The sequence below is a fragment of the Pseudozyma hubeiensis genome (assembly GCF_000403515.1).
Source record: "Pseudozyma hubeiensis SY62 DNA, scaffold: PHS20, whole genome shotgun sequence".
NCBI classification, from domain to species: Eukaryota; Fungi; Basidiomycota; class Ustilaginomycetes; order Ustilaginales; family Ustilaginaceae; genus Pseudozyma; species Pseudozyma hubeiensis.
In genome coordinates this window covers 138,785-164,634 of record NW_012133802.1, presented here as the reverse complement: position 1 = coordinate 164,634, position 25,850 = coordinate 138,785, and the positions used below count along the sequence as shown (strand labels likewise).

The following is a 25,850-nucleotide window of genomic DNA, read 5'->3' as shown; positions in this document are numbered from 1 at the left end:
AGCGATGAAACCATAACAAATTCACGCTTCATTGAGAGATATGCAAATAGAGAGACCCTGTGAGTTTACCGAACGACGCCTAATCGAACCGCATCGATTCCTAACGGGTCCAGCCGTTGAACAGGCCAATGTCGTCGGCGCCGTTCATCGGACCCGAGCAGCCAGCCGCCTGCTGCTTCTCCTCCTCCTCCTCTTCGATCTCCTCATCCGTCAAGCGCCGTTTGCGATTGCCATTGGCGTTGCCGTTGAGCACCGCCGCTGTAGCTTCGTTGGCCATCTTTTCGTCGCCTGCAACGCTCGATGCGGCAGGGCTCGCACGGCTCGCGTAGATCTTCTTCTGGCTCTCGGCGATCACGGGGATCTTGCCCGCTGCCTTCTTGGCTTTGGCGTTCTCACTGCGAAGGTGCTCGAGATGCGCAATGTACGCGGCGTCCACACCGCCAGTGACGTACTTGCCATCGAATACCGAGCAGTCGAACTGTTTCAACTCCGGGTTGAACTGCTGCACCGAGTCGATGAGGTCTTCGAGCGTCTGGTAGATGACCATGTCCGCCTGGATGTACTCGGCGACTTGTTCTACGGAGCGTTCGTAGGCGACAAGCTCTTTCCGCGAAGGCATGTCGATACCGTACACGTTCGAGTAACGGATGGGTGGCGCGCACGAAGCCATGATGACCTTTCTGGCACCTGCATCACGAGCCATTTGGATGATCTCTTTGGATGTGGTACCTCGAACGATCGAGTCGTCGACGATGAGGACATTCTTGCCGTTGAACTCGAGCGCCATGGCGTTGAGCTTTCGGCGTACATTTTTGCGACGCACGCTCTGGCCGGGCATGATGAAGGTTCGACCGACGTAGCGGTTCTTGATGAAACCTTCGCGATACGGAACGCCGAGGTTCTGTGCAAGCTGCAGCGCGGCAACACGGGATGTATCCGGAACAGGGATAACGACGTCGATGGTCTCGCCCGTCTTTTGCAGTTGACGACGCACCTCGTCGGCGAGCTTGTCACCCATGGCCATGCGCGAACGGTAGACAGAAACGCCGTCCATGACACTGTCTGGACGGGCAAAGTAGACGTACTCGAAAATGTCGGGGGAGAAGGCGGCACCATCCTGTGAGCCGGCGGGAGGTGTGAGGATACGTCGCGACACGGCGTGCCTTGTAATGATGACGGCCTCGCCAGGCTTGATGTCTTGGAAGTCCTCGAAGCCAAGCGCGTCGCAGACGACCGACTCGGAGGTGAAGAGGTAGTCCATGCCGTGACCCTCGAGATACTCAGAGTCGGCGACGGACGAGGGACGCGAGCACATGCCGAGAGGTCGAATGCCGTTGGGATCGCGGAAGGCGATGATGCCGAAACCGGCGATCATGGCTGCGCAGGTGTAACCACCCTTGCACTGCTTCATGAGGTCGCGGATGGCGGTGAAGATGTCCTCCTCATTGATACGGAACTTGCCGGTCTTTTGCAAGTTGTTGGCAAAGACGTTGAGGAGCACCTCAGAGTCCGAGTCGGTGTTGATGTGGCGATGCGCGTCAGCATCGAGGAAGCGACGAAGCTCGTCGGTGTTGATGAGGTTGCCGTTGTGAGCAAACGTGATGCCGTAGGGAGCATTGACGTAGAAGGGCTGGGCCTCAGAGTGAGCCGAAGATCCGGCGGTGGGGTAACGAACGTGACCGACACCCATGCTGCCCTGGAGACGAGAGATGGCGTTGACGTCGAACACGTCGCGAACCATGCCGTTGGCCTTGCATTGATAGAAGCGGCCCTTGCTGCCACAAGTGACGATACCGGCAGCATCTTGACCACGGTGCTGGAGCAACGAGAGTGCCTCGTTGATCTCGGGCGCAGCCGACTGCTCGGTCGAGGCGAGGAGGAGAGCGGTGATACCACACATGGTCGAAGATGCGACGTCAGCAACGACGATCACGAAGCAGAATCGCAGATGCGTGGGTGTGAGGAGATGGACGGTGGATCGAGGGACGATGCGACACTCGAGGACGGTGAGGTGGATACCTAGAGGAGAGGAAGCAAGAGGCAGAGGCTGGTCGCTCACGAAACCAGTAACAAGTTGGCCGACCAGCGAGTGAGCTTCACAGGGTGCAGGCAGCAGCGTAGACTCAGCAGTGCACGCAGGAGCGCAAGTTTTGGTCTTGTTGCAACTCAAGCCACGGTCACATCTCTTTCGGCTGAATGGCCCGAACCTCATCACATCCTCGCCCGTTGCTGCTGCTGATTCTGCAGAGTGAGCATTGCACCACCAAAAAAAAAGACACTCGCTAAAAGGATCTTTCCGAAGACACGACTCACGACTCGAGAAGAAGAAGAAGAGAAAAAATTTAGCTCGCCGCGTTTCATTTTTTGGTGCGGCTCAGTCTCGGCACAATTCCGACAGCCTGGGAACATGTGGCCAAAACTTGCATCCCTCTCTCTCTCTCTCGCGAGGCCTCTTTCGGCGCCTGAGCTTTCTCTGACTGATGCTACGGTGCTGTCTGCGAGTAACACTATCTTGACGTCGTGAAACCGCTAGACGCAGGAGCAGAGCATGGATGCAGAATCACAGAAGCGGGCTATCCGGTCACAGGCACGAATAGGCTCGCGATTTTGTCAACCTAGTAGCGATGTGAAAAGCTCAATCGGCCTGATCCGCCTACCATCTAGGATCGGGCATTTGCCCGGGGGAATCAGCGGTCTACATGTCTCGACACTACGAAGCTTGAACACGCCGAAAGAAAAGGTGCAAAAATAATTTTGAACGGCAACTTTTACCGTCATAGAACGGCTTCGCTCAGACTGACGTCTGCAGCAGGTCCAGCAAGTCGGAGAAGCTCAGTTAGAGCTCTCTTCTCGGGTCGAGCACATCACCTCACCACCTCTCCATTGCCTTTCTCCTTACCCTCCGTCTTCGACCCGCTCGTTCAAGGACTACACACCTCCGCTTTTGCCGGTCACACTATCTGAACGAGGGAGATCGAGCCTCAGCTCGGGAGACGAAACCTCATCGGAATTGGACAGCACACTACACTTCCTCCACCGCATCTGACCGCCCCTTCCACGACTTCGAATATGTCCGACGCTACTGCCGCGACCAACGGCGCTGCTGCGTCCGTCGACAAGGTCGCTGACAAGCTCGCCAACACAACCCTCCCCACCTCCAACGGCACCAACGGTCACTCCAACGGCGACCACAAGGACAACGACGACGAAGGTGACGATGATGACGACGATGACGACGACGAGGAAGGCGACGCTGGTGCGTCTGCTGCTACCGGCGCAGCAAAGAAGAAGAAGAAGAACAAAAAGAAGAAGAAGAAGTCCAAGGCCAAGCTTACGCAGACCGTTCCACCTCGTGTCGGCCTCACAAAGATCTTCACCAACGGCATCTATCCCGTCGGTGAGATTCAGCAGTACGATACGTCGAAATTCAGCGAGGAGAGGAAGCGCGTCACCGACGAAGAGCTCCGCGAGCGAGAGAGAATTGTGCAGCAGGAGGATGGATTCGACTACAACATCATTCGTCGAGCCGCCGAGGCTCACAGGCAAGTGCGTCAGTACGCGCAAAGCGCCATCAAGCCCGGTATGACCATGACCGAAATCGCTGAGCTCGTCGAGGACGGCACGCGGGCGGTCGTCGAAGCGGAAGGTTTCGAGTCCGGTATCGGCTTCCCAACCGGTGTCTCGGTCAACGAGTGCGCCGCTCACTACACTCCCAACGCCGGCGACAAGCGTGTGCTTCAGGCTAGCGATGTTCTCAAGGTGGATTTCGGTGTTCACGTCAAAGGTCGTATCGTCGACTCGGCCTTTACGCTCAACTTTGAGCCTACCTGGGATCCGCTACTCGCCGCCGTCAAGGCAGCCACAAACGCCGGTATCAAGGAAGCCGGTATCGACGCCCGCCTCGGTGAGATCGGTGCGTCGATCCAGGAGGTCATGGAGTCGCACGAGTTCGAGGCCAACGGCAAGATGCACCAGGTCAAGTGTGTTCAGAACCTCAACGGTCACAGCATCGAGCGCTACTCGATCCACGGCGGCAAGTCGGTGCCCATCGTCGCCATGCCCGACCTGGACGTAAAGATGGAAGAAGGCGAATACTACGCCATCGAGACGTTCGGCTCCACAGGACGAGGCTACGTGATCGACCAGGGCGAGTGCTCGCACTACGCACGCAAGAAGAACCTGCCCAAATCGATTCCCATCCGTGTCCACTCGGCGCACGGGTTGCTGCGTACCATCAACAAGCACTTTGACTCTCTGCCCTTCTGCCGACGATACCTCGATCGTGCGGGCGAGAAGAACTATCTGTTGGGGCTGAAGCACCTCGTCTCGCTTGGTGTCGTTCAGGATTACCCGCCGCTGTGCGATATCGCGGGGGCGATGACGGCTCAGTATGAGCACACGATCTTGCTGAGACCGACGTGCAAGGAGGTGGTTTCGCGCGGAACGGATTACTGATCTCGAGTGAAAACGGACACATGGAGCTTGTTCTTTGCATCATTCGTAAGTGCGGTTTCTGCCTTCGCAATTCAAGTTATTTTTTTGATGATAAAAAGTGGTATATGTGACATGGGCTATGATACTGCGTACTGGTTGAAGACGTCTTGTGGTGGGAAGAGGGTGGGAGCTAGATGGAGGTATTTGTCGTAGTCTTTTTGGGAGAAGCAGCAGAGGATGATTCTTTCGATCTGTATGACCAACCACGAAGCGGTTAGAGTGAGATCAGTTTTTGACGGATTCTTTCTTCCCTGACTGAGGGGTACTTACGTTTTTGTGGTTGTTGTTGGATTCGAGCCAAGAACCGATTTCGTCGAGAGCGGCTGTGGCGGCTTTTTCGAAAGGGTAGCCGTAGACGCCGGTGGAGATGCTAGGAAACGCGATGGTTTTACCGCCGATGCGGTTGAGTTCGTCGAGACTGGAACGGTAGGCGGAACGGAGAAGACGTTCGGATTCATCGTGCGAGGAGGATTTGTAGACGGGACCTACGGTGTGGATGATGTGCTTGGAAGGGAGGTTGTAGGCGGAGGTGGTTTTGGCCGAGCCGGTTTCGCAGCCGTTGAGGGTGCGACATTCGGAGAGCAGCGATGGACCGGCAGCTCGATGGATGGCTCCGTCCACTCCACCGCCACCGAGGAGAGAGTTGTTGGCGGCGTTGACGATGGCATCGACGGAGAGGGTGGTGATGTCGCCGCAGTGCAGGGAGAGGAGCGAGGCGAAGGGGTAGATGGAGGCGGAGAGGGTGGAAGGGGCGGGCGAGGACAGTGTGGAGGTGTAGAGCGAGGCGAGGGTGGGGATTGCGTTGAGTTTGGTGACCATTTTCGCTAGTCCTGGTGAAGCTGACGCTTGGAGCTTGATAGTGTTTTCGGAGCTTGCTGTAGGTGCAATGCTACCGAGGGAAAGGTAAGAGCAAGATGGTGTTGGTTCGGGCTAGAGGTGGTCCAAGCATTCTCCTCCAAGTCATGTGGAGGCGAACAATTTTTTAGGCACGGAAGAGAGCGAAATCTTACACTGCCCTGCCCCGCGTATGAAAACTTGACAGATCGGTGCCGGTGCGGTTTAAAGCTTTTTGCCGCTCGCAGCTTAACTCGTTCCCAGCTGACATCAACCTTCTCATCCCGCTCGTTCCATCGTCTACCTCTTGCACCATCGAGGGTCCCTTCAACTTGCCTATATATCGCTCATCCTTGATACCGACACAATGCCGCCTCCGCCTCAGATGCAAGGAGTTCCAGGCGGCGAGCCCACCGTCTTCCAAAAGAGTACGTTCCACCTCCCATATCCTCCCTCTCCTTCCGTCATCCTTCCCACTCAGTCACTCACCTCCTTCTCCTCTTTTCTACAGTCAAAATGGGCGCAATGACAGGCACACTAGTAGGACTCACAATTGGTTTTATCGGAGGTGGCATTCAAATCCTTCGTGCGGGTCCTGGACCAAGAGGTGCGCTCGGAACTTTGTCACAGTTCATGCTCAGCTCCGCAGCCACGTTCGGATTCTTCATGTCGATCGGTACCGTGCTCAGGACCGAAGGGCTGGAAGGGAATATGTATGCCACGTCGGGTCAGAGGATGATCGCGTTGAAACAGCAGGAGGAGTTGAGAAGGGCGGCAGAGGTGGGTGGTGTACATGTGGAGGACAGGAGCAGGAGGATGGTGTAGAAAGGAAGGTGTGCGAGGGAGGAGCAAGAGGAAAGAGAGTGCTGCGGTGTGAAAGTGTATACTACGATTTGAAGAATTCGACAGCGTCGTCGTGCGGATCACGCTGTGATCTGCTGGTCTGTCAGAGCATGGCATTGGCATTTGCGCTGCACTCAGGATCTCGTGCGAAGCTCAACTTCCGACTTCACACTCTTGAACACCAAATGAGAGGGGGCGATCTGCATTTCTCCCCAAGAGCACTACCAATCACCACCACCGCCATCACCATCACCGCCAAAGAATCCACCCCAGCCACCACCTCCACCCCCATCACCGCCACCGTTGCCACCCCAGCCACCCCAGAAACTATCGTCTTGTTGCTGCGTGTCCCCTGCCCCAGCCCACGGGTCAGAGTTGCCAGTTCCCCAAACATCTCCCTCTTGTCCGCCCTGTTGTTGCTGATCCGCGTTCCACCACGGACTGTCGCTCTGTTCCTGTTGTTGCGGGGAAGAGTCGTCTCCATATCCGTTCGGGTTCGATGGTGGTTGACCGAGTCTCCCGTCTTCGCTCATGCCCGAATCGGATGCGCCGTAGGGGTAATCCATCCCACTCCCTATGGCTCCACCCGCAACACCGGTCCCAAACCCGCCGTCGCCGTTGCCATTCGGATTGCTGGGAACATTGTCGTTGGGACCACCCTTCGGTGTCTCCGCAGCTTCACCTCCCCCACCTCCGCCCATTCCAGGCATCATCATCCAAGGCAACATTCCACCTCCCCCATGCATACCTTCCGAGTGTCTACTGAAGTAATCAAAGTCGATGCTCACCGCTGTCGCTAGCGCCACCGCTCGTTCGTCCAACGTCAGCGCTCGTGTTCCATGGCTCTCGACCATCTCTAAACCTTCTGCGATCCCCTGCGGTTTCGCCTGCGACGCGCTCGAAGAAAAATCCACCAATCGTGCATCCGCCATTGCAGTCTGACCGACGCTATCGAACCTCAACACGTACTGACCCGTATCCGTGAAGATCTCCCGCCCAAACCCGCGGAAATTCCGATCAATCGCACCCACCAACCTGCTCTCTGCATCCTGCATAAGAAACGTCCAGCTCAAAAACCCAGCATCGATCGCAGCAAACTGTACGAACCTGCTGCCCCCCTCCCCCTCCTCCGCCTGCCTCTTCAAAAAGAGCTCGTACCTCCTCTTGTACAGATGCCACCTCTGCTGCACCTCCCCTATCAGCTCCAGATCCGCATCCTGAGGGGCACCGTATCCAACCGGATAGTCCGATCTGACCGCAAAGATGCTCGCCGTTGAGTTGATCCACGTAAACGGCCTTCGAATCATCAACACTGGTTTGCCAGAAGCATCCATGACCGTCGCACGGAACGGCCGGTGCGTTCGTAAGACTTGTCGTTGAAGCGCACCTCCGAGCAGACCTTGTTCTTCCTCTGCGAGGTAGCCAACGAGTTCTCCGGTTGGCGAATGAATGGAATACTTGTTGACCTGTTCGAATCCGAGAAAGATGTTCATCATCTCGATCTCTCGAGTCACGACGAGAGCTGATTGCGTGAGTAGTTGCTTGGCTCCCGAGAAGTCGGAAGAGGTTTGAAGGACGGAGTGGGCATCTTCAGGAACCACGGCAGGCACGTGCACTGATGGGTCGGTTGGGAAGTTAGTCGCGGCATGCTCTGGCGAGGTGCGAGGTTCCGCTTGATGATTTGTTGGAGACGTAGTCGGATGCGATAGATGATCAGAATGGGAAGCTACCGGGTGCGATGCGTGGTTGGAAGTTGGATGTGTGGCGGAAGGGTGACTTGGACGACGTTGATTTCGAGACAGGGTGTAACGGTTTCCTCTGCCCATTCGTGAGGAGGAGGCATGGCTGCTAGTCGACAGTACACGGATGTTTGATGCCTTCAAAGAATGTCTGGAATGCTGTGCAAGAAGCCGCTCCGCCGTACGTATCGCTCGGGCTGCAGACATGGCGAAAGCTTGCTACGACCGAACGAAGAACGATGGTCGGAAGGAAAGGCAAGGACGAACTGAGCTCTTTGGTAGAAGTGGAGGTCCGCAACCGCCCCGAGTTCCGGAAACACCACATTTGAGTTTTGGCGGAACTCGACACGCATGCAAACTCGCACACACGCACATACACCGGCGCATACTTCTGCCCGCCAACAAAGCTCAATCAGACTCTTCACTTCTATCTGACACCGCCGACCGATGCATTCATCAAAATCACAGAGTGTTCACTTCGTAGTTTGGTTCGACACATGAACCCTCCGTCAGGTGCTACCACCCTTCACTTCAGCCCTTGCAGCTGTGATGACCTTGATCCAAGCTTGAGCGTTCCTGGCGTTTGCAGCTCTCAACTTCAACGTGTCCGAAGTCTGCATCGCCGGCAATTCATGAACCACACTGAACGCATCCGCGTACTTGCCACTTTTGCCTTTGCTCTTTGCCTCGGACGCCGACACCTCGTTGATGGGGATAGGCATTCGGTAGAGACTGCTGTCCTGGGCGTGCAGCACGAGGAGCAGGTCGGTGGTGAGCACCAAGCGTAGCTTTCGACCCGATTTCGACTTCGTCACCATCTCATCTCGTAGCACACGACGGTGTCGCTTGACGTCCGGCTGGGATGGATCGACGAATGGCTTGGTCAGGTCGAGCCGCGCTTCCTCGCCGAGCCAGAGGTTTTCGGAGAGCTTGGCGAGGGCGGTGGCGTCTTCGTTTTCGCGGATGGCTTCGTTGGTCTTGGCGAGGATGCTCTCGGCTGTTTCCTTGGCTGTCTTCACAGGCAGGTGGTCGATGTGCTCCTCCGGCGTGTAGCGTAGGATCTGAGCAAGCAGCAGCGGGTACCTCGTCAACCTCTGCATGGGAACGAGGAGGAAGTGGCTGAGATCAAGTCCTCTTGCAGCCGGATGGTTGGACCGAAGATTGAGCAAGTGGATATCGACTCGCGTGTCGCGCTTCCGTTCCGCCTCGAGGATCTCGCTCGCGCTTTGCTGATTTACGCAGTACGGCAGGTAGACGCTCATGGCCGACATGTGCCTTCCAAGCACATCACCGATGGCAGTGACAAACAGCCTATCCTCCTTCTGCCGTGCTTCCAGGTCCGATAGGTACGACACGGCGGTGAACAGCACGCTCTCGATGTTGGCAAAGATGACGGTGCTTGCCTTTTCGGAGAGCATGCTTTGCATCGAATTGAAGAACACCTCTACAATGATCTGCAGGTCGCGCACGTGGGCCGTCTCTGTCGAGATGAGTTCGAAGATGGCTTCCTGTCGCTTTCTTTCGGTGTCCGAGAGACCGGAAAGCAGTTCGGGCCCGACGAGGCTCGACCACGAAGGAGCACCTGCACGTGCAGCCACCGTCGACGACTCGGATGCATCGGCGGTGCCAGCCTGCTGCGACTCGGAAATCGTTGCGGGTTGCAGCAGACCGCCAGATGGACTGGCAGCACCCATAGCGATGGGTCCGCTGACGATTCTGCCACCGAGACTAGACGGCGCTGGGCTGGACGAGACAGTCCAAGGATTGCGCTGCGACATGGACTTGATCGTCGACAGGAACCCGGACGTGCGGGAAGATGATTCTCCAGCAGCAGAGCTTGGTCGTGCCGGTGAGCCGAGAGGAGGCGGAGACGAAGGTGGAGCAATCGTTGCGTTCCTTGCAGAAGCGGAAGCGCTTGCAGTGGCGGGAAGGATAGGCTGCAACGAGACTTCCTTGGTCAGCTTCAGGTAGCGGTCGTAGGCGTCCTCCATGCGATCTTCTGGGATCGTGCCGGGCTGAGTGTAGTCGCTGCTCGATACTGGTGCTGCAGCAGCACCGTCGACGGGGACAGGAGGGAGATCCCGACTTGGTTTTTTGCGCGGTCGATGTGGCGGTTTGCGACGTTGGGGCTCCTCTGGCTTTGGCGGTCGTTTGGTCGTGCGCGACCGAGAAAGCATGACGAGCTCGTCGATGTTCTTGTGACGTTTCTGTCCAGGCGGCGGAGGAGGTCGACGGGCTGATCTCGTCGAGTTGCTTGCGTCGGCTCCTCCGATGTCTGCAGAGGGATCACAAGCTCCGACTTTCCCACGCTCTGTTGCGTCGCTCGTGACGAGAACGCCAGCTGCTTCGAGCACGCGCAGCCTCTCGACGGTGTGCTGACGTATCTCTTCCTCCGTGTGTGGCGTCAGGTCCTCCTCTGCTGCCGTCGTGGCAGCTGTTTCGTTCTCGTCATCGTCATCGTCATCTTCGCTCGAAGTCCAGCCAGTGGTCGAGTCGCTGTCTTCGGACTCTTCCGCTTCGTTCACTGTATCCCTGTCTCCTTGCTTCGCGCCGCCCGTAGCCTCGATGGAGCCGAGTGCGTACGCGACCGCCTCCATCTTAGACGCTTCGATCGCCTTTTGCAGCTGTCGATCTTCTCGCATCCGATCCACGTCTCGAAGCCGCTGATCCTTCTGCGATGCTTCGAGAGCTGCATCGAGTTGCGCTTGTTCGTCGGCCTCGGTGTCGTTCGCAGAGTCGAGCGGCGGCGCTTGGACGTGAATGGTGGAGGAGCCCAGACTGCGCGATTCTTCGTCCACCATGACCCAATCAACACCCTTTGGCGTGTTCTTGCTAACACGCTCCGACTCTTGCGAATGACCGCGAACCATGACACCCGATCCGCTGTCGCTGTCCTCGTTGGCTGATATGGAAGCGGGTGCCAGCTTCTGCGTTGTTTGACCTAAAGTCGAGTGGGAAGTCAAAGAGGTGGTCACAGCGCAGAGGTGAAGAGCAAGGAAATATCTCAGTATGACGCTCAACGGATCACCCTTCTCTCAACTCGAAACCTTGTCGCCACCGCACAGCAAAAATGCCTCGACCACCCGCACAAGCACAAGACCCCGAGCTCACTAGACCTTGGGCCAGAGAGCATGGGGGCAGGCAAGGCAAGGGGCCCAGGATCACATTGGAACCCCCCACCTGACCCGCCCTTGCTCTCGGGGCCTTCCGGCCAGGTAAACATACGAGGCGAGAATAGGACACGAGGCGACGACGGAACGGTACGGAATTCTATTGTTTGCATGACCCTGGGCACGCATGTTGACAGCAAGGGGAAGGTGGAACAAGACACGACAAGGGACAAGGGCCAAATCTGCAAGCAGCAAGGCTCGACACTAACCAGAAAGCTCCAGGTACGTCGCAGGAGCGACGAGAATCTTGGGCCCGCCAACATCGACGCGCCACCAGTTTGCGTCCTCCTGATCGACGACGTTGAGCGTGTCGCCCTCGGCGAAGCTGGCTTCCTCCGAGGAGGCTCCCGAGTAATCGTAAATTGCCTTGGCCTTGGCGGCTGTGTCGGGTTGAGAAGAGAATCAAAGAAAAAGTGGAAGGGTCGTCAGCAAATGGCGATCCTCGATGCGATGAAAGCAGATCTGATAGTCAGTGAAACTTACGAGAATCGATAGGCTCGACGTACGAGCGCGGGAAGAAGCCCTTCTTGGTTCCGCTCGCGAGCGATCCGTACCACCAGGCGCTGTCAGCATCCTTGGCAGGATGAGCAGACAGCACGTCGTTTTCTTCGAAGGACAGATCCTCATCACGCTGACCGGCGTAGCTGTACAGAGTGCGGACACGCACGGTGCGTGAGAGGTCAAAGCCTTCCACCTCGTCAGCGCCCAAGGCGGCGTGACCGTTGGCCGGCTTGCGGACGGCATCGAGATCTTCGGGTCCTTCGTCCTCGTCGGCGCTGTCCTCCTCAGCTTCCTCCCGCACCGATGGCTCATCGGGCACAAAGGCCGACTTGGTATTGGCCTGGTCATTGGCAAGGCTGTTGGCCCAATCCACGCTTTGTCGGTTCGGATTGCCTCCTGCGAAATCTCCGCCACCAGCAGCTGCGTCAAAGGAGCCAGGCATGCTGGGAGCAGCAGGTGCGGGTGGAGCTGGCGGCGCCGGCGGCGCAGCTTCCGCAACGGATCGCTCCTCGACGGCAGAGGACATTTCAGGAGCCGCCGGCGGGCTAGGAGGGGGAACGTACTTCTGCACAGGCGCTGAAGCATCTCCGATGACGCTACCAGTAACGAGCGCCTTGGAACGATCGTTGGTCTGCGCCTTTTTAAGTCTCAGACCACCTTGAATCTGGCCAAGCAAAGCACCGCGATCGACTGGTCCAGCAGCCGGCTTGATGACAGGAGCAGCAGGAGCCGCAGGTGCGGCAGGTGCGGCAGGGGCAGGTGGTGCATCCGGGGCGGCAGGCGGCGCGGGGGGCGGAGGCGGCGCAGTCGGTGCAGAGGCAGGAGGAGTGGATCGGCCACTGCTTGGAATCAAGTTGCTGAACAGAGCCTGTGCAAGGTTCTGGCGCGTGGCACGAGTGCTAGACCCAGGTCCGTCCGCCTCTTCGTCTTCATCCTCCTTGTCGGAATCCTCCCAGTCGTCGTCGTCGTGCTTTGGCGCGGTGTGAAGGGTGCGCGAGGTCGATGTCGGAGTGGCACCTGTGGGCTGTGCAGATACGGGAGGGGTGGCACGACTAGCGGGGGGAAGATTCGAGTCTGCTGCAGGCTGCTGAGATCGGAAGAAAGGATTGGTGCCTCCGCCAGGCGTCGAGACGGACGGAGCTGCAGGTGCAGCTGCCGAGGGGCTGGCAGCCGGACCGCCTGCACCTTGCTGCATTCGATGGAAGGGGTTGGTGCTGGAGCTGGTGCTAGGAGTCGGGCTAGGCTGTGCAGGGGCGGGCGGAGCCTCCGGAGGAGCGAGAGAGGATGGCGGCGCAGGCGCTGCAGCAGCAGCGGGAGCGGGAGCTGGAGCAGCACGAGATCGTGAGGGCGGCGGCGGTGGCGGAGCGGCAGCCTTGCCAGACTTGCGAGAGGGAGGAGGAAGAGCAGACGATGCTGCTTTGGAGCCGCTGCTGAACATGTTTTGACGCTCCTTGAAGGCCTCCTCCTGCTTGCGAGCCTCTTCCTCTTGCTCTTCGAGCCTCTTGAGACGCGCCTCGCGCTCAGCCTTTTCCTTGGCGAGGACTTCTTCGCGACGATGGATCATGTCCTCCTGGTCGTTGATCTCTTCCTTGGCTGCTTGAACGATGGGAGCAGGGGGCGGGTTGTCGCCCTTTTCGGCTTCCTTGATCTCCTTCTTGACCGTGGCAAGGCTACTCTTTTCGGTCCGGAGGCGAGTCTCCTCGAGGCGGGCCTTCCTGGCCTCTTCACGAGCCGCAGCTTCCTGATCAGCCTGTGCGCTTCGGGCGGCAGCCTCGGCCTGCTCGGCTTTGAGGCGATCCTCGACGCTCGTATCGACGGCACCGGGTCCAGCTGGGGCGACGGCACCGAGCATGCGCATACGCTCCTGCACACGTCGCTGAGCCTCGGATCGGATCCATGCGGCGCGCTCCTCGGCAGACATGTTCTTGGGAGCGCCCGAACTGGCGGTAGGGGTGGATGGAGCTGGCGAGGGGGCAGCGGGCTTGGGGGCTGCGGCGGCCGGAGGAGGTGGAGGCGGTTGCGATGCGGATGTAGGCGTCGATCGGCCGCTACTGTCATCTCTGCGGCGGTAGCGATCATCGTCGTCTCTACGCCTGTCGCTGTCACGGTCAAACGTTCCGCGAAGATACTCGCCGTCGCCGAGCGCCGAGCCCGAGCGGCTGTTGTTGCGATCGTCATCATGCAGGCGGTCGCGATCGCTGTAGCGGCTGTAAGGATCGTTGCGACGGTCCCTTGCTCGACTCTGATCGAGGTCTCGCTCGCGCTGGCGACTGTCCTTGGCTTCGATTCGCTTTTCGAGCTGAGGCAAACGCTCGTGCATGAGATGCATGAGTTCGCGCTCAGCCTTGCGACGCAAATCGGCGGAATCGCGGCCACCGCGACGGTTGTAGTATTCAATGTCGTCCTGGACCCGTCGGATGCGGTAGCGCAGGTCGTCCATCTCGCGCTCGAGTTCGCGGTCCTCATCATCGTCGGCGCCTTGCTTGTCGAGCATCTTTTGCGTGTTTTCAAGCTGGCGCTTCATCTCGCTGAGATCGTCGGTGGCACTCTGGCCCTCGTAGCGGACGGTCTTGCGATCGAGATGACGACTGCTGCTCTTGTAGCTAGGCACGTCGGCGTCGTCGTGCTTGTAAGCGGTGGCGTCCTTCTTGGGTGCGACTGGGTTCTCGTGGAAGGAACGGGCCTTGGCGTACGAAGCGTTGCTGTTGGAGCCGGCTTCGGGGATGTTGAGACCGGTGCTGTGACGCACGCTGGTGTCCTTCTTGAGCAGGTCTTTGAGAAAGTCGACCGAGTCGTTAAGGTCCTGAGCTGAGGGAGGGATGAGCTCGCGCGGCAAAGTCTCGGGGACATCATTGCCATTGAGGGCACGGTAGATGAGGCCCATGGCGACGTGGAACTCGTTGATGTTGAGCTTTCCGCGGTTGCCTACATCTGCAAGATGCCAGATCTGCATGAGCTTGTCGGTCTCGAGACCACTCTGACCAAAGACCTCGCGCGCCACCTCTCCGTTGATGAAGCCGGTACCCTGGGAGTCCCAAGCGCGAAAGATGGAGTCGTAGCTCTTGCGTTCTTCCTTTGTAAGCGCCCACGGAATGCGAGGCTCCTTCGAGCCTTGCTGCTGCTGGCTGAGATTCTGGATCTGCGACTGAAAGTTGGATGGCTGCATGCTGGCTTGACTGAAGTTCATGTTGCCGGCTACAGGAGCGCCGGAAAAGGGCTGCGAGGCAGGCAGGAACTGAGCGCTCATGAGCTGCATACGCGGGTCGCGGATGGGCATACCTGTCATTTGCGGCATGAGGCCGGTGGGCTGCATCTGAAGGCCGCCGGCACCCATGAAGCCAGTCTGCTGAGGCTGCAGTCCACCCATGTAGCCTGTCTGCTGCGGCTGAAGTCCACCTCCGCTCATACCCATCCCCATACCCATGCCCATCCCCATGCCCGAGGGGCCCGAAGAGAGAAAGTTGGATGTGGCTTGGGGACGGAGTTGTTGCATACCCATGCCACCCATCATACCCGTCTGCTGAGGCATGAGGCCTTGTTGGGGCTGCTGTTGCTGCTGCTGGTAGGGCATACCGGTCTGCATGGGTCTTTGGAATTGCGACATGCCGGGGTAGCCGGTCTGCTGAGGCTGTAGGAAGCCGCTACCAGGCTGCTGTTGCTGTTGCTGCTGTTGTGGATAGCCAGTCATTTGGGGCTGCTGCGGACGGCCCCAGCCCTGTCCCTGCATGTTGTTATACATGTCGGGCGAAGGCGACTGCGCGGCGTCCGGGACGTGCCGCTACGAGCCGAGGAAGGTCAGCGAGGATGGAAGTATGGTTCGAATCCGTAGAGGTAGGCAGGGCCGGCAGTCGATCTGCTCGGCGTCGTCAATCGGCGAAATAAGAGGAAGGTATCTAAACAAATGTGATGCGCGATCAAAAACGAATCGCTTGTTGAAGGAAGGGCTGGATGGAAGATTGCTTGGAGGTGAAGTGGACAGACTGATGGAAGAAAGGAAAGAGACGGGGACGGGCATGCGTGTGTGTGACTGACTGACTGACTGGCTGACACTTGGAAAGGGTCGTCGATTGGAATCAGCGGCACACAACGCGGCACAGCCTGTTGCGACCCACCGGCTCGCTTGGTCTGTGCTTGTTCAGCTCGATTCGAGAGCCTACCTCAGCTTGGGGACAGGAGACTGCTGATCAACGCTACATTTTCCTTTATTGGTATGTATTCAAATCGACTCAGTCGGTCGCAATTTTGAACCTGCCCCGACTTGGGCAATTCAAAGTGCCTTTGGCGGCGACGTCGCCGTGCATGGAGGATTTCAACTTCAGCTTAACATGGAATCGTCGATGAAGCGAGACCATCTCAAGCCCGATTGATCCTCCACACTTTTTCAGGGTCCTGACCCCCAACTCGTGGCTCTGCTACCATCACACAAGCTTTCACAGCCACTTACAACCTTTGGTCTAGTGATCCTCAGTCCCCTTAACGCAGCTTTCTCGAAATGCCAACATACCTTATAGGAAGGTGAGTTTGTCCCGTCTTGTCTTGCGTCCGTTGCTTTGTGTTCAAGAAGCCGTGCTGACTTGCTTCTCTCTTTCACTCCCACCTGAACAGGGTTTCTGACCCCATCCTCGGTCTCGCAACAGGAGTCATGGCCTACTTTCTGTGGGAGAACGATGCTCGCAACTACCACGAACGTCCACAAGGTCGCTCGCTACCAGAGCTCGTCCAACGCAGGCTATCTGGCCAACCGCCTCCTTCGAGCCTGTACGCAGGACCGGATGCCACGCAGCGTTCCTTGTTCCACATTCCTTCAGCATCACACAAAGACACAACATCACCGACAACCTCGGCATCAGCAGATACGAACAGATCAACATCCATCATCATCAGAGATGCTCAGCAGCAGGCAGCTCAGAATCAAGGAGAGCGCGGTTCCGACCTCCGTGCGCTGCGAACCGCCATCGCCGACGAATGGAACCAGTCCGTCTCGGCAAAGCGATCGTGACGATCAAGCCATCTGCCCATGTTCTCGTTCGAACTTGCAATCACACATACGCATGCTCATTGAAGCTGTGCAGCGAGAGTGCGGTTCGTCACAAAGCAAATTAGAAGATGCCTTAAAAGTACATTGACGGAAAAGCTGTAGAGATACGATTTGGAATGAGGATGTAGAGCGAATCGGTGCGACCCAGGTTGTTACGCTTCTTCACGTCTGTGCTGCTCGCCGAGAATCGGCCGTCTCAGCACCTGCCTGTCGACCATCCTTGCTTACGCCTTGGCGTCGACACATCGGACACGTGTTGGACGACGAGGTCATCCACCGGTCCACGCACAAAGTGTGGAAAGCGTGACGGCATGCGAGCACGCGGCAGTCATCGTCGTCTTGCCAATCTTCTAGGCAGACAAGACACCGCTCTGCCATGTTCTCAGTCACTTTGCCATCACGTACCATGATCGGCACTTGCGAACCCTTGACCTTGAGCAGCTCGCTTGCGTCGATCTCGCGTTGCGTCACGGTGCTAGGCTTGTGCTGCATCGCTTGCATCGTGCTCAACAGATCCATCAGCATCATGAGATCGCGTCCGGCTGTAGTCGGATTCGACGTCAACAGCGGATGATTGGGTGGGTAGCGCCCGCCAGACACGAAAAGCATGAAGCGAGATGCCGGCAGATCCTGTCCCTCTCCCTCGGCCTCGGCAGATCCGCTCTCGGCGGAAGCCCTAGTCGGCGCGGGACCTTCCGACTGAGAACGCTGACGAGGACGTGGAGAAGTCGGTCCAGCAGAACCAAGCGACGTCGGTCGCGAGGTCTGTTGTCGTGATCCGCCCGCATCTCGTCCCGGTCCCGTCGCTTCGCTTCTCATCATCTCTTCGCCAAAGCGTTCGGTGACATTGAGACTGCGCACCCCGACCACGATGCACGGCACGAGCTGCGACGGCGCAACCGGATCGAATCGGAAGAGCCGGAAGAATGAGAGATTACCCTGTTGAAAGTCGCGCTGCCGCCTCGCTTGCGTCTCGACGTCTTCTTCGCCAGGGTTCGTCTGCGAGTCGTTGGGTGGGTCGTTGTGCGACGAGGTAGAGACATGCGCTGATCGAGATTGCGCTTGACTGGGCGTACTTTCGCCGTCCAGTACCTCTGCGCCGGACGTGGTGTCCCTGTGAGATGCATTCTCAAAGTAGTTGGTCGTCTGTGCTGACGGCGCTTCCGGTGCAGATGGAAGCGTTTCCTCGCTCGAGGGTCGCATGAGCTGCACGGCCGCCATGAGATCGTTGACCAGGTGATTGAGGAAGCTGCCGAAGCTGCCCGGGACGCCATCGGGCAAGATCCCGTTCCGCACCTGGCGCAGCGTGCCCGAGACATCGTTGGGACCGAGCGAAAAGTCAGAGTACGGGACACCCGAAGCGCTCGAACCCAGCCGACCACCTCGCCCTCTTGTCCAGCCGTCTCGATCCAAACTCGGTGACTGCGTGTCTGCCGATGACACGCTCCGACTGGAAAGAAGCCGACTTGGATGCAGGAACGTTCCGATGGTCGATCGAACAAGCCGAGAAAGACTGCTTCGCGGCCCGTCTTGCTGTGCACTATCAGCAAGGGGCCGAGATGCGCTGAAACTTGACGAGCGAACGCCGTCACTAGGCTGGGTTGCTACCGAAGCCGTCGATGGATCGGCTGATCGTAAACGGGTGAGTCTCTGCGACGCTGCCTCGCGCTCTGCCGCACTCAAAAGGTGCGCGATGATCTCTTGTCGCCTGTCTGTCTGATTCGGTGTCGTGCCATTCTCGGATGTGGCTGTCGATGTCGCCTCTGGACCGTTGCTTGCATTCGTGTCGCCCGTTCCATTGACTGTGGCGCTACCCAGACGAGCCTCGGCGGATTCTCTGGCGGCGGTCGCGCTGTGGACACGGCGAGAGAAGGAAGCAAGTCGGCTTCGAAGGCCATAGCCTAGACTGTGAGAGGATGGCGAGTGAGGCTGCGCTGACGTCGAGTCGCTGCTGGGATCGTTAGAAGATGATCGGCGAGTGGTGCCAGCGCGCTGCCAGTCGGCCAGCCAGCGTTCGTTGGGGCCGCTAGGCGCCTGATTCATGCGCTCAAACGGTCGCCGAAGGCTTGTCTGCAGGAGGGATGGGTCTACGTGCTGAGCTTCGGACGTGTTGAGCAGAGATGCAGCAGTGGCTGCGGCAGCAATGCCGAGAATGCGGCTAAGCATGACGGCCTGCTCCTCGAGCGTCACCGCTCCGCGCAGGCTGTCACCCTCAAGCGCCGCAGCGGGGGTGTCGGGAAAGCTCCGGGCACCGGCCGATGCGCCCATAGCAGCATCGGACTGAGATGTCGCGCTCGGCTGGTTCAAAGTCGCATTTGGGACCGACTCGCTAGATGATTCCGTTGGCGACGAAGAATCCGACGATGCTGGTCGACCAGCAAGGGTACGAGCAACAAGAGCGCCTTGAACGACCATAGAGGTGCCGCTGATCATTTCCGGCTGCAGGGGAACGCGGAAAGCCTGAGGTCGTGCGGACTGCTGAGATTGTTGCTGCTGCTGTTGTGGTTGTTGCTGTTGGGACTGGGCTTGAGATGAAGCAGTCGACGCTGCAGAAGCAGCATTGTTGGTTGAAGACGTCGAGGCTGCGGGAGCTTCTGAAGGTGCCGTCGCCAATCCTCCGATCAATGCTGCGATGGAGGCCGACGCCAAACCCGTGGAAGACGCAGCAGCATCAGTGGTGATGGAGGAAGGTGCTTGTCGTGCTGATGATGAAGGTGCTGTCGCCTCGTCAACACCCTGACTGGACGGCAGAGCTGACGTCGGCACGGAAGGAACAGAGGCGGGGGCCGAGCCGAGAGCTTCGAGGATCTGTCGTCGCGCGCGTTCTCTTTCTTCGCGGAGAGCATCCAGGTGCGGAGGCGGCGTGGCGCCACCCTCGACTGCGGAAGGCGTGTCACCTCGGGATTGAACAGCGTCCAATCTCTGCTGGAGATCGGCTGTGGCTGTGGAGCCTGCTGCTATTGGCGGAGAAGGAAGAGGAGGTTGCGCTACATCCAAGTCCATCGACGGCGGAAGCGGCTGAGTGCCCGCCAAGATGGAGCCTGCACTCGATTGTGGCTGCGAGTCGGACGAAAGTGAGGTTCTTCGCCTCTGAGAGAGCGGACCATGATCGGCGCCTGAGTTGGCCGGGTCGCCGACCGATGTAGAGTCGCGACGTCGCTTTCGGCTGCTGCTGCTGACTCCAGCATCGGTGTTGTTATGGTGGCTCGCTGGGTTGTCATTGGTTGCACCGGTACGATGCGAAGCTACATCTGAGGGGATGGTAGCATCTTGGCGAGCGTGCCCTGGGTCTCCGTCATGCTGGGACCGGGACTGTGCATGACCCATGGCGACGGTTGTTTCAAGCGTCGGGTCGGCGAGCCAGCTCGAGCACGTTGTGGAGGGAGCCTATTCTAGCGGCTGCATGTGGAAGCGCAATCGGTCGAGTGAAAGATCAGAGAGAGCAGCCAATTGTCAAGGCTTTCGTGTGAAGGCAGGGGATCTCTGCAGAGTCAATGTTTGCTGGCGTGGCGTGTGAGCGCGAGGTGATACAGGCACGATGCTGTTATGCGATGAAGATGCTGACTTGGCTTTGCTAAAGATGCGAGTATGCGGATGTGGTGGTTGATGAGATAGCTTGGGTGGGTGAAATCAGGTCAGCGAGGGTGTGTGAATGTGTGAGGGTGAGGGTGAGTCTGTCCCGACTGAGCTCGGCCTGGTAGCCGATGATGACGAGAGAGTGCACGCTTGACGTGCAAAACTCACTCACACTTTCGCTGTGATGTGGCGCGTGTGATTCGCCGAGCTTCTGCACCGCTCATGCAACGGGTTATCGCCGAACAATCACAGGATGTTAGACCACGAACTTTCTCGATGTGGAGGTGACACACGCTCGCACGCAGCCGCTTTGCAATCGGTTGCCGGCAGGACGGACCGGAGGGTCGGAACTATGGAGCGGTTGCGGGTTCTGGAAGCATTGCCGATCATGCCTGTCTTTGCATGAGAGAGGCAGAGGCAGATAGAGCACGAGGGACAAGAGAAGCCATCACAGAGGGGCGAGCGGATGTTCGGTCAGCGTTCGGTCTTCTCCGTGAGTACAAGAGGTGAAAGAGTGTAAGTGCCAGCTAGCAGTGTAGTGGAGCAGCGGAACGCGCTAAAAGGCAAAATCGAGTTTTTGCGGTTGGCCCAGCCAGACTTTGGCCGATTCAGGGTCCGTGACACGAAGACCTACTTCGATAGGCCATTTGTTATCCTACTGCCTTCTTCCCGTCCATCACCGCCGTAATCTCCATTCTCTGTCCTTATCGCTTGTAGGCCGTAAGGAAGTCCGTTTTGACTGCTTCGAGACGCCATCCTTTCCAAGCATCTCGACACGGCTGCGGACGAACCCTGGACGGTCCGTCGCTGTTATCCAGGCCAATCATGACCTCAACACCTGTCGCTGGACAAGACGTTTCCCCGGCTAACTTGAGCGACGATCAAGATGTGCCTGCGCTGTCATCGCCCCTCCCAGAACCTCAGCACGAGGCCATGAACGCTGCCCCAGGCATCCGCCTACCTTCACGCTCGGACTTGAGGCACCCACCCATCAGTTTCGGCTCCCTCTCTTCATCATCAGCATCGGCCTCCTCTTCCACTCGCCCAAGACCCAATCTCCTCGGCTCTGATGGTTTCGGCAAGGTGGGTGCTCAACTTTGGGCACAGCGCGAAGACAGCGTCGTACGCAATCGTCAAGGAAGCGTGCTCAATCGTGGCCTCATCCTCAAGACCGACCACTTTGCCGGTGGCGCCCGTCATGCTCACCTCAACCTCCATCTCCAAGGTGCTCCCAACTTTCGCAAGGCAGACTGCTCCCTCGAGGTGTACGGCGTAGCTCAGCCAACCATCACTGGTCTCAAAACCATCCTCTCTGTTTTGAACGCCCGGCCCACCAAGCATACGAATGGCACACAGGGTCTCGAACTACGCCTACCACCACATGCAGCACCGAACGGATCCACCTCTTCGCCCAACGTCAGCTCCCCTCTTAGCTCGCCTTCGCTTGCTCAAGGACCGGCTGCTTCTGCGGAAACCAACGCAGGCAGACCTTCGGCATCTGAAAAGGTCCGAAGATGCGTCTGGGTCTGCACCAGGGAGGAGCCCGTCATCTACGTAGGTGGCAGACCGTTCGTGCTGCGAGAAGCAGAGCGTCCAGTCAGCACCTTTGAGCTGAGCATGCGTGCCGACAACCTCGAAGCCATCGAGTCTCGTCTCAAACATGACATTCTGCGCGAATCGTCAAAGTACGGAGGCCTGGTCATGGTGCACGAAGAGACAGCATCAGGTCAGATCGAGCCCACTTGGATTGCCGTCGACGAAGCCTCCGTTCACACTGTGCGCGAGGTCTGGGACCGCGTCAAATCAGAGGGCTGGCGTGTCGACTATCATCGCATCCCGATTGCCGAAGACCAGGCCCTCGAGAACAACTACTTGGACGCCTACACCCAGGTCATCAAAGACCTCGATCCAACCGAAACAAGTCTTGTGGCCAATTGCGGTATCGGCTTCACTCGAACCACATTTGCCATGGTGGCCGCCGTCATCCTTCGAAGGAAGCAGATGCTCCTCCTCGGCCACGACGATCCCTTTGCCCCCCTCTCTGAACAGCAAAAGTCACCACTTCAGACGCCTGCGAGCGGCACGCCTCACTCCGGTGTCGCTCGCTCCCTTCGACAGGCAAGCGAACAGCAAGCGCAGAATCTCTCCCTTTTGCGCCTCATCCGTGTCCTCAACGTCAGTCTCTCGACCCGCGATTCGCAGTCTACCATCGAAATCCTACTCTCCAACCCGGCATTGCTCGAGTCGCTTCGCAAGGCCAACTCGGGTGACTACGGCATCATCAGACAGCTCGCTGGTCTCCTCGACGAAGGTCTCGAAAACAAGGCTATCGTCGATGTTGCCATCGACTGCTGTGCTCACGTCACCAATCTGCGAGAGACCATCCTCTCTTCCAGAATCCGATACTCGACAGACGCGCTTGATGAGGCTCAGGCCGCTCTCCATCTCGAAAAAGCTGCCAAGTCGCTCGAAAAGTACTTCTTCCTCGTGGCCTTTGCCAGCTACGTCAATGCCAGCAAAACGGCCACCTTCCAACACCGCTTCGCCAACTGGCTCAAAAATCGTGCCGAGATCTGGCGAGGAATCCAGCTGATCCGATCCAAGGGTCGTCGTCTCTACTTCTTCGACCCAGTCGGTGACCTGCGTATCCTCAGCGGTGGCAAAGCGGGCGAGCTTGTCGCCACTTCCGAGAAGCTTCAGAGCCGTTTCGGCGAGGTCTCTGGCCAAGGAGCACAGGTGCCCGGAGACGAATTCGCTGATTATGTGATCCGCAATCGTGCAGGCATTGTGTTGCGTCCCTTCACCCTTCTCAAATGCGACATCTGGCGCAAATTCATCGAGCGCAATGCTGGTCTTCCCATCCGCGGAACCGTCAACTTCCGCCGTATTCCAGGCAGCAACATCTTTGCTACCGGCCAACCGACCGTCGATGGCATTCGCAACGTCGTCACAGCTCTGCAAGAGCATTATGCGAGCAAGGCCGACGCATCGAGCCAACCCACTCGCACCGTCACCTGGATCAACCTTCGAGAAGAGCCGATCGTTTACGTCAACGGCAAACCGTACTGCCTTCGTCAAAAGGGCATGTCACTCCGAAACATCAAAGCGTACAGCGGCATCAACTGGGACCGTCTCCTCTTGCTCGAGGATCGTCTGAAAAACGACGTTGTCAATGAGCTCGAGTCTGGTGAAGGACGTCTTCTGCTGCACACCGAAACGTCGGACGGCACCGTCATCCCCATTTGGGAGGAGGCCTCTCCATCCGATGTGGATACCGTTCAGGATATCATGACGCACATCGGCGCCGATTTCAAGGACAAAGTTCAATTGCGCTTCCGAAGGATCCCCATGACAGCAGAGAAGCCGCCCGACTTTTCCGACATTAGCGAGTTGCTCTCGGCAGTGCTGCAAGCCAACGTGGAGCGAGAGCCCATCGTGCTCAACTGTCAGCTCGGAAGAGGTCGCAGCACCATGACCGCTGTTCTGATCCTCATGATTACCAGATGGCTTCAGCAGGGACAGAGGCAGCTTCCGGAATCGAGACTGCACGAAATTGGTGACCGTGGGGAGGACTCAAAGGATTCAGACGGGGCCGTCAATAGCTCGGACGGACTCCGACTTTCGGAATCGGCTCAGGCTAGTGGCTCGGCGACGCCAGACGCACGCAACACTCTCCACGCCGACCTGCTCGACGATGCTGTAGGCTCTGAAGCTACAGACAGCAGCCAGCTGCCCAAACGTGCTCCGCTCAGCTATCACCTCATCAACAGTCTGCTGCGTGTCATTCCAAGAGGCTTGGAGGTCAAGAGGATGGTGGACGATTGCATCGATCAGTGTGCCACTGTCACCAACCTGCGCGAAGCCATCGAGGAAGCTCGTCTCGCGGCCGAAGACACTGAAGACGAAGCGTTGCGCAAGAAGCGCATCCAGAGTGCCATCCACAACCTTCGACGATACTTTTTGCTCATCGTCTTTCAGTCGTACCTCACACAGACTCGCCCGGACTTGCTCGAAGCGTCTCCCAGCTTCCGATCCTTCGTCAACCGTCAACCCGTTTTCGAGACCATCGCCAAGGAATTCGACAAAATCGACATCTCGACTATCATGCCGCTGCAAAAGGTGGACGCCAGCGACGGTATGGCTCTCTCAGACGAGGTGCAGGACGTGGTCTCGCACCGCAGCGGAAGCATCCTCTCCGCCTACACGATGCTCAAGTCGGACTTCTTCAGCGGAATCCTCAAGCTTGGCCTTCCGGAACGCATCGAGGGCATGCCCAACTTGCGCGGTGTCTCGCTGCTCTTGACTCCACCAAATCAAACCAATGGACCGAATCAGCCTTCGACGCCAATGACGCCGAAGACGCCGCTCATGACGTACGGTCGCGAAACGTGGGGCTCGGGCATGCCCACCGTGGACGGTCTGCGACGCGGACTGACGCGCATGGGTGCGGCGCCCAATGGGCCTGCCAAGGTGGTCTGGACGTCGTTGCGAGAAGAGCCTGTGCTGTACGTCAACGGCCGCCCTCACGTGCTGCGACTTGCCGATCAGCCCATCACCAACATCGAGGCCACTGGCGTGACCACGGATGTCGTGGAAGGGATGGAGCTGGCGCTCAAGAACGACATGCTCAAAGAGGCCGCCGAACGCGGTGGACGTGTGCTGCTACACGACGAAACCGAGATTCGTCAGGGCGAGTTCGACATCATCCCCGTCTGGGAGACGGTCAAGGACGGAGATGTGCTGACTCCGCGCGAGGTGTACGAGCTGGTGCAACGCGAGGGATACAAGGTAGACTACGCTCGTCTTGCCATCACGGACGAGCAGGCGCCGGTGCCTGCCGTCTTCTCGCAGCTTGAGGAGAGGGTGATCACGGCTCTGCAGACCGGATCCGCCTGCGTGTTCAACTGTCAGATGGGTCGAGGACGCACGACCACCGGCATGGTGATCGCATCGCTGGTCTCGACCGTGTGGCACTATGGCGATCAACTGGTTTCGAGCTACGAAATGTCGGGATCGATGGTGCTTCCTACCTCTACATCCAGCGATGAAGCTGTAGCAGGTGCGCAGATTGTCAATGACGCCGAGGATGAAGCGTTCGGTCAGCCGAAGGACAACCTGGACAACCGCGAGGATGATCTCCACCTGCAGGGCGAGTGGCGAACGATCCTGCAGCTCGTCGGAGTGCTGTCCCACGGCAAATTGGCCAAGAAGCTCACGGACAGGGCGATCGACCGTATGGAAGCGGTGCAGAACCTTCGCAAAGCCATCTACGACTCGAAGCTGCGCGCCGACAATGCAGAGCCCGGAACCAAAAAGCACAAGCACCTCAGCACAGTCTTCACCAACTACCTGCAGAGGTACGGATACCTCATCACGTTTGCCAATTATCTGTTGGAGAAGAGCGAGGCGGATGGCTTTGAACCGCTCCTTCCGGCATTGTCGATCGACGAAGGCGAGTCGGAGATGACGGAGGCGAGGTTGAGGAAGAGATCGGAATCGGTCTCTTCTCAGCTGTCGAGTTCGACGGCGTTTACGAGTTATGCGGATGGGATGGGCAGGAGGTTCCCGTCGTTTTTGGGGTGGCTGCAGCCTAGACGAGAGATTGGGAACATTCTGGGTCGCGACAGGCTCGAGTAGCTCAAAACGGAATGGAAG

At 58.2% G+C, this 25,850-nt stretch overlaps 8 protein-coding genes across 8 annotated transcripts; 3 read left to right on the top strand and 5 right to left on the bottom strand.

Annotated features, from left to right (window-relative positions):
• Nucleotides 1–100: 100 nt before the first annotated feature.
• On the bottom strand, nt 101–2,212 carry PHSY_001801 (hypothetical protein; the record flags this gene model as incomplete). The annotated part of the gene is made up of 1 exon (XM_012332427.1): nt 101–2,212. One exon carries the CDS (start codon nt 2,210–2,212, stop codon nt 101–103), a length of 2,112 nt encoding a protein of 703 aa, XP_012187817.1.
• Nucleotides 2,213–3,069: 857 nt separating this feature from the next.
• On the top strand, nt 3,070–4,455 carry PHSY_001800 (hypothetical protein; the record flags this gene model as incomplete). The annotated part of the gene is made up of 1 exon (XM_012332426.1): nt 3,070–4,455. The coding sequence occupies one exon, from the start codon at nt 3,070–3,072 to the stop codon at nt 4,453–4,455; it is 1,386 nt and encodes a 461-aa protein (XP_012187816.1).
• A 116-nt stretch (nt 4,456–4,571) lies between these two features.
• PHSY_001799 (hypothetical protein) lies at nt 4,572–5,313 on the bottom strand (the record flags this gene model as incomplete). Its single annotated transcript, XM_012332425.1, has 2 exons — nt 4,572–4,685; nt 4,765–5,313. The coding sequence occupies 2 exons, from the start codon at nt 5,311–5,313 to the stop codon at nt 4,572–4,574; spliced, it is 663 nt and encodes a 220-aa protein (XP_012187815.1).
• Nucleotides 5,314–6,392: 1,079 nt separating this feature from the next.
• Nucleotides 6,393–8,117, bottom strand: PHSY_001798 (scramblase; the record flags this gene model as incomplete). The annotated part of the gene is made up of 1 exon (XM_012332424.1): nt 6,393–8,117. One exon carries the CDS (start codon nt 8,115–8,117, stop codon nt 6,393–6,395), a length of 1,725 nt encoding a protein of 574 aa, XP_012187814.1.
• A 302-nt stretch (nt 8,118–8,419) lies between these two features.
• Nucleotides 8,420–15,269, bottom strand: PHSY_001797 (hypothetical protein; the record flags this gene model as incomplete). The annotated part of the gene is made up of 3 exons (XM_012332423.1): nt 8,420–10,851; nt 11,290–11,460; nt 11,564–15,269. The coding sequence occupies 3 exons, from the start codon at nt 15,267–15,269 to the stop codon at nt 8,420–8,422; spliced, it is 6,309 nt and encodes a 2,102-aa protein (XP_012187813.1).
• Nucleotides 15,270–15,318: 49 nt separating this feature from the next.
• Nucleotides 15,319–16,580, top strand: PHSY_001796 (hypothetical protein; the record flags this gene model as incomplete). The annotated part of the gene is made up of 3 exons (XM_012332422.1): nt 15,319–15,412; nt 15,640–15,789; nt 16,219–16,580. 3 exons carry the CDS (start codon nt 15,319–15,321, stop codon nt 16,578–16,580), a joined length of 606 nt encoding a protein of 201 aa, XP_012187812.1.
• A 201-nt stretch (nt 16,581–16,781) lies between these two features.
• Nucleotides 16,782–19,946, bottom strand: PHSY_001795 (zinc finger containing protein; the record flags this gene model as incomplete). The annotated part of the gene is made up of 1 exon (XM_012332421.1): nt 16,782–19,946. One exon carries the CDS (start codon nt 19,944–19,946, stop codon nt 16,782–16,784), a length of 3,165 nt encoding a protein of 1,054 aa, XP_012187811.1.
• Nucleotides 19,947–21,128: 1,182 nt separating this feature from the next.
• Nucleotides 21,129–25,832, top strand: PHSY_001794 (metal ion binding/oxidoreductase; the record flags this gene model as incomplete). The annotated part of the gene is made up of 1 exon (XM_012332420.1): nt 21,129–25,832. The coding sequence occupies one exon, from the start codon at nt 21,129–21,131 to the stop codon at nt 25,830–25,832; it is 4,704 nt and encodes a 1,567-aa protein (XP_012187810.1).
• Nucleotides 25,833–25,850: the final 18 nt, after the last annotated feature.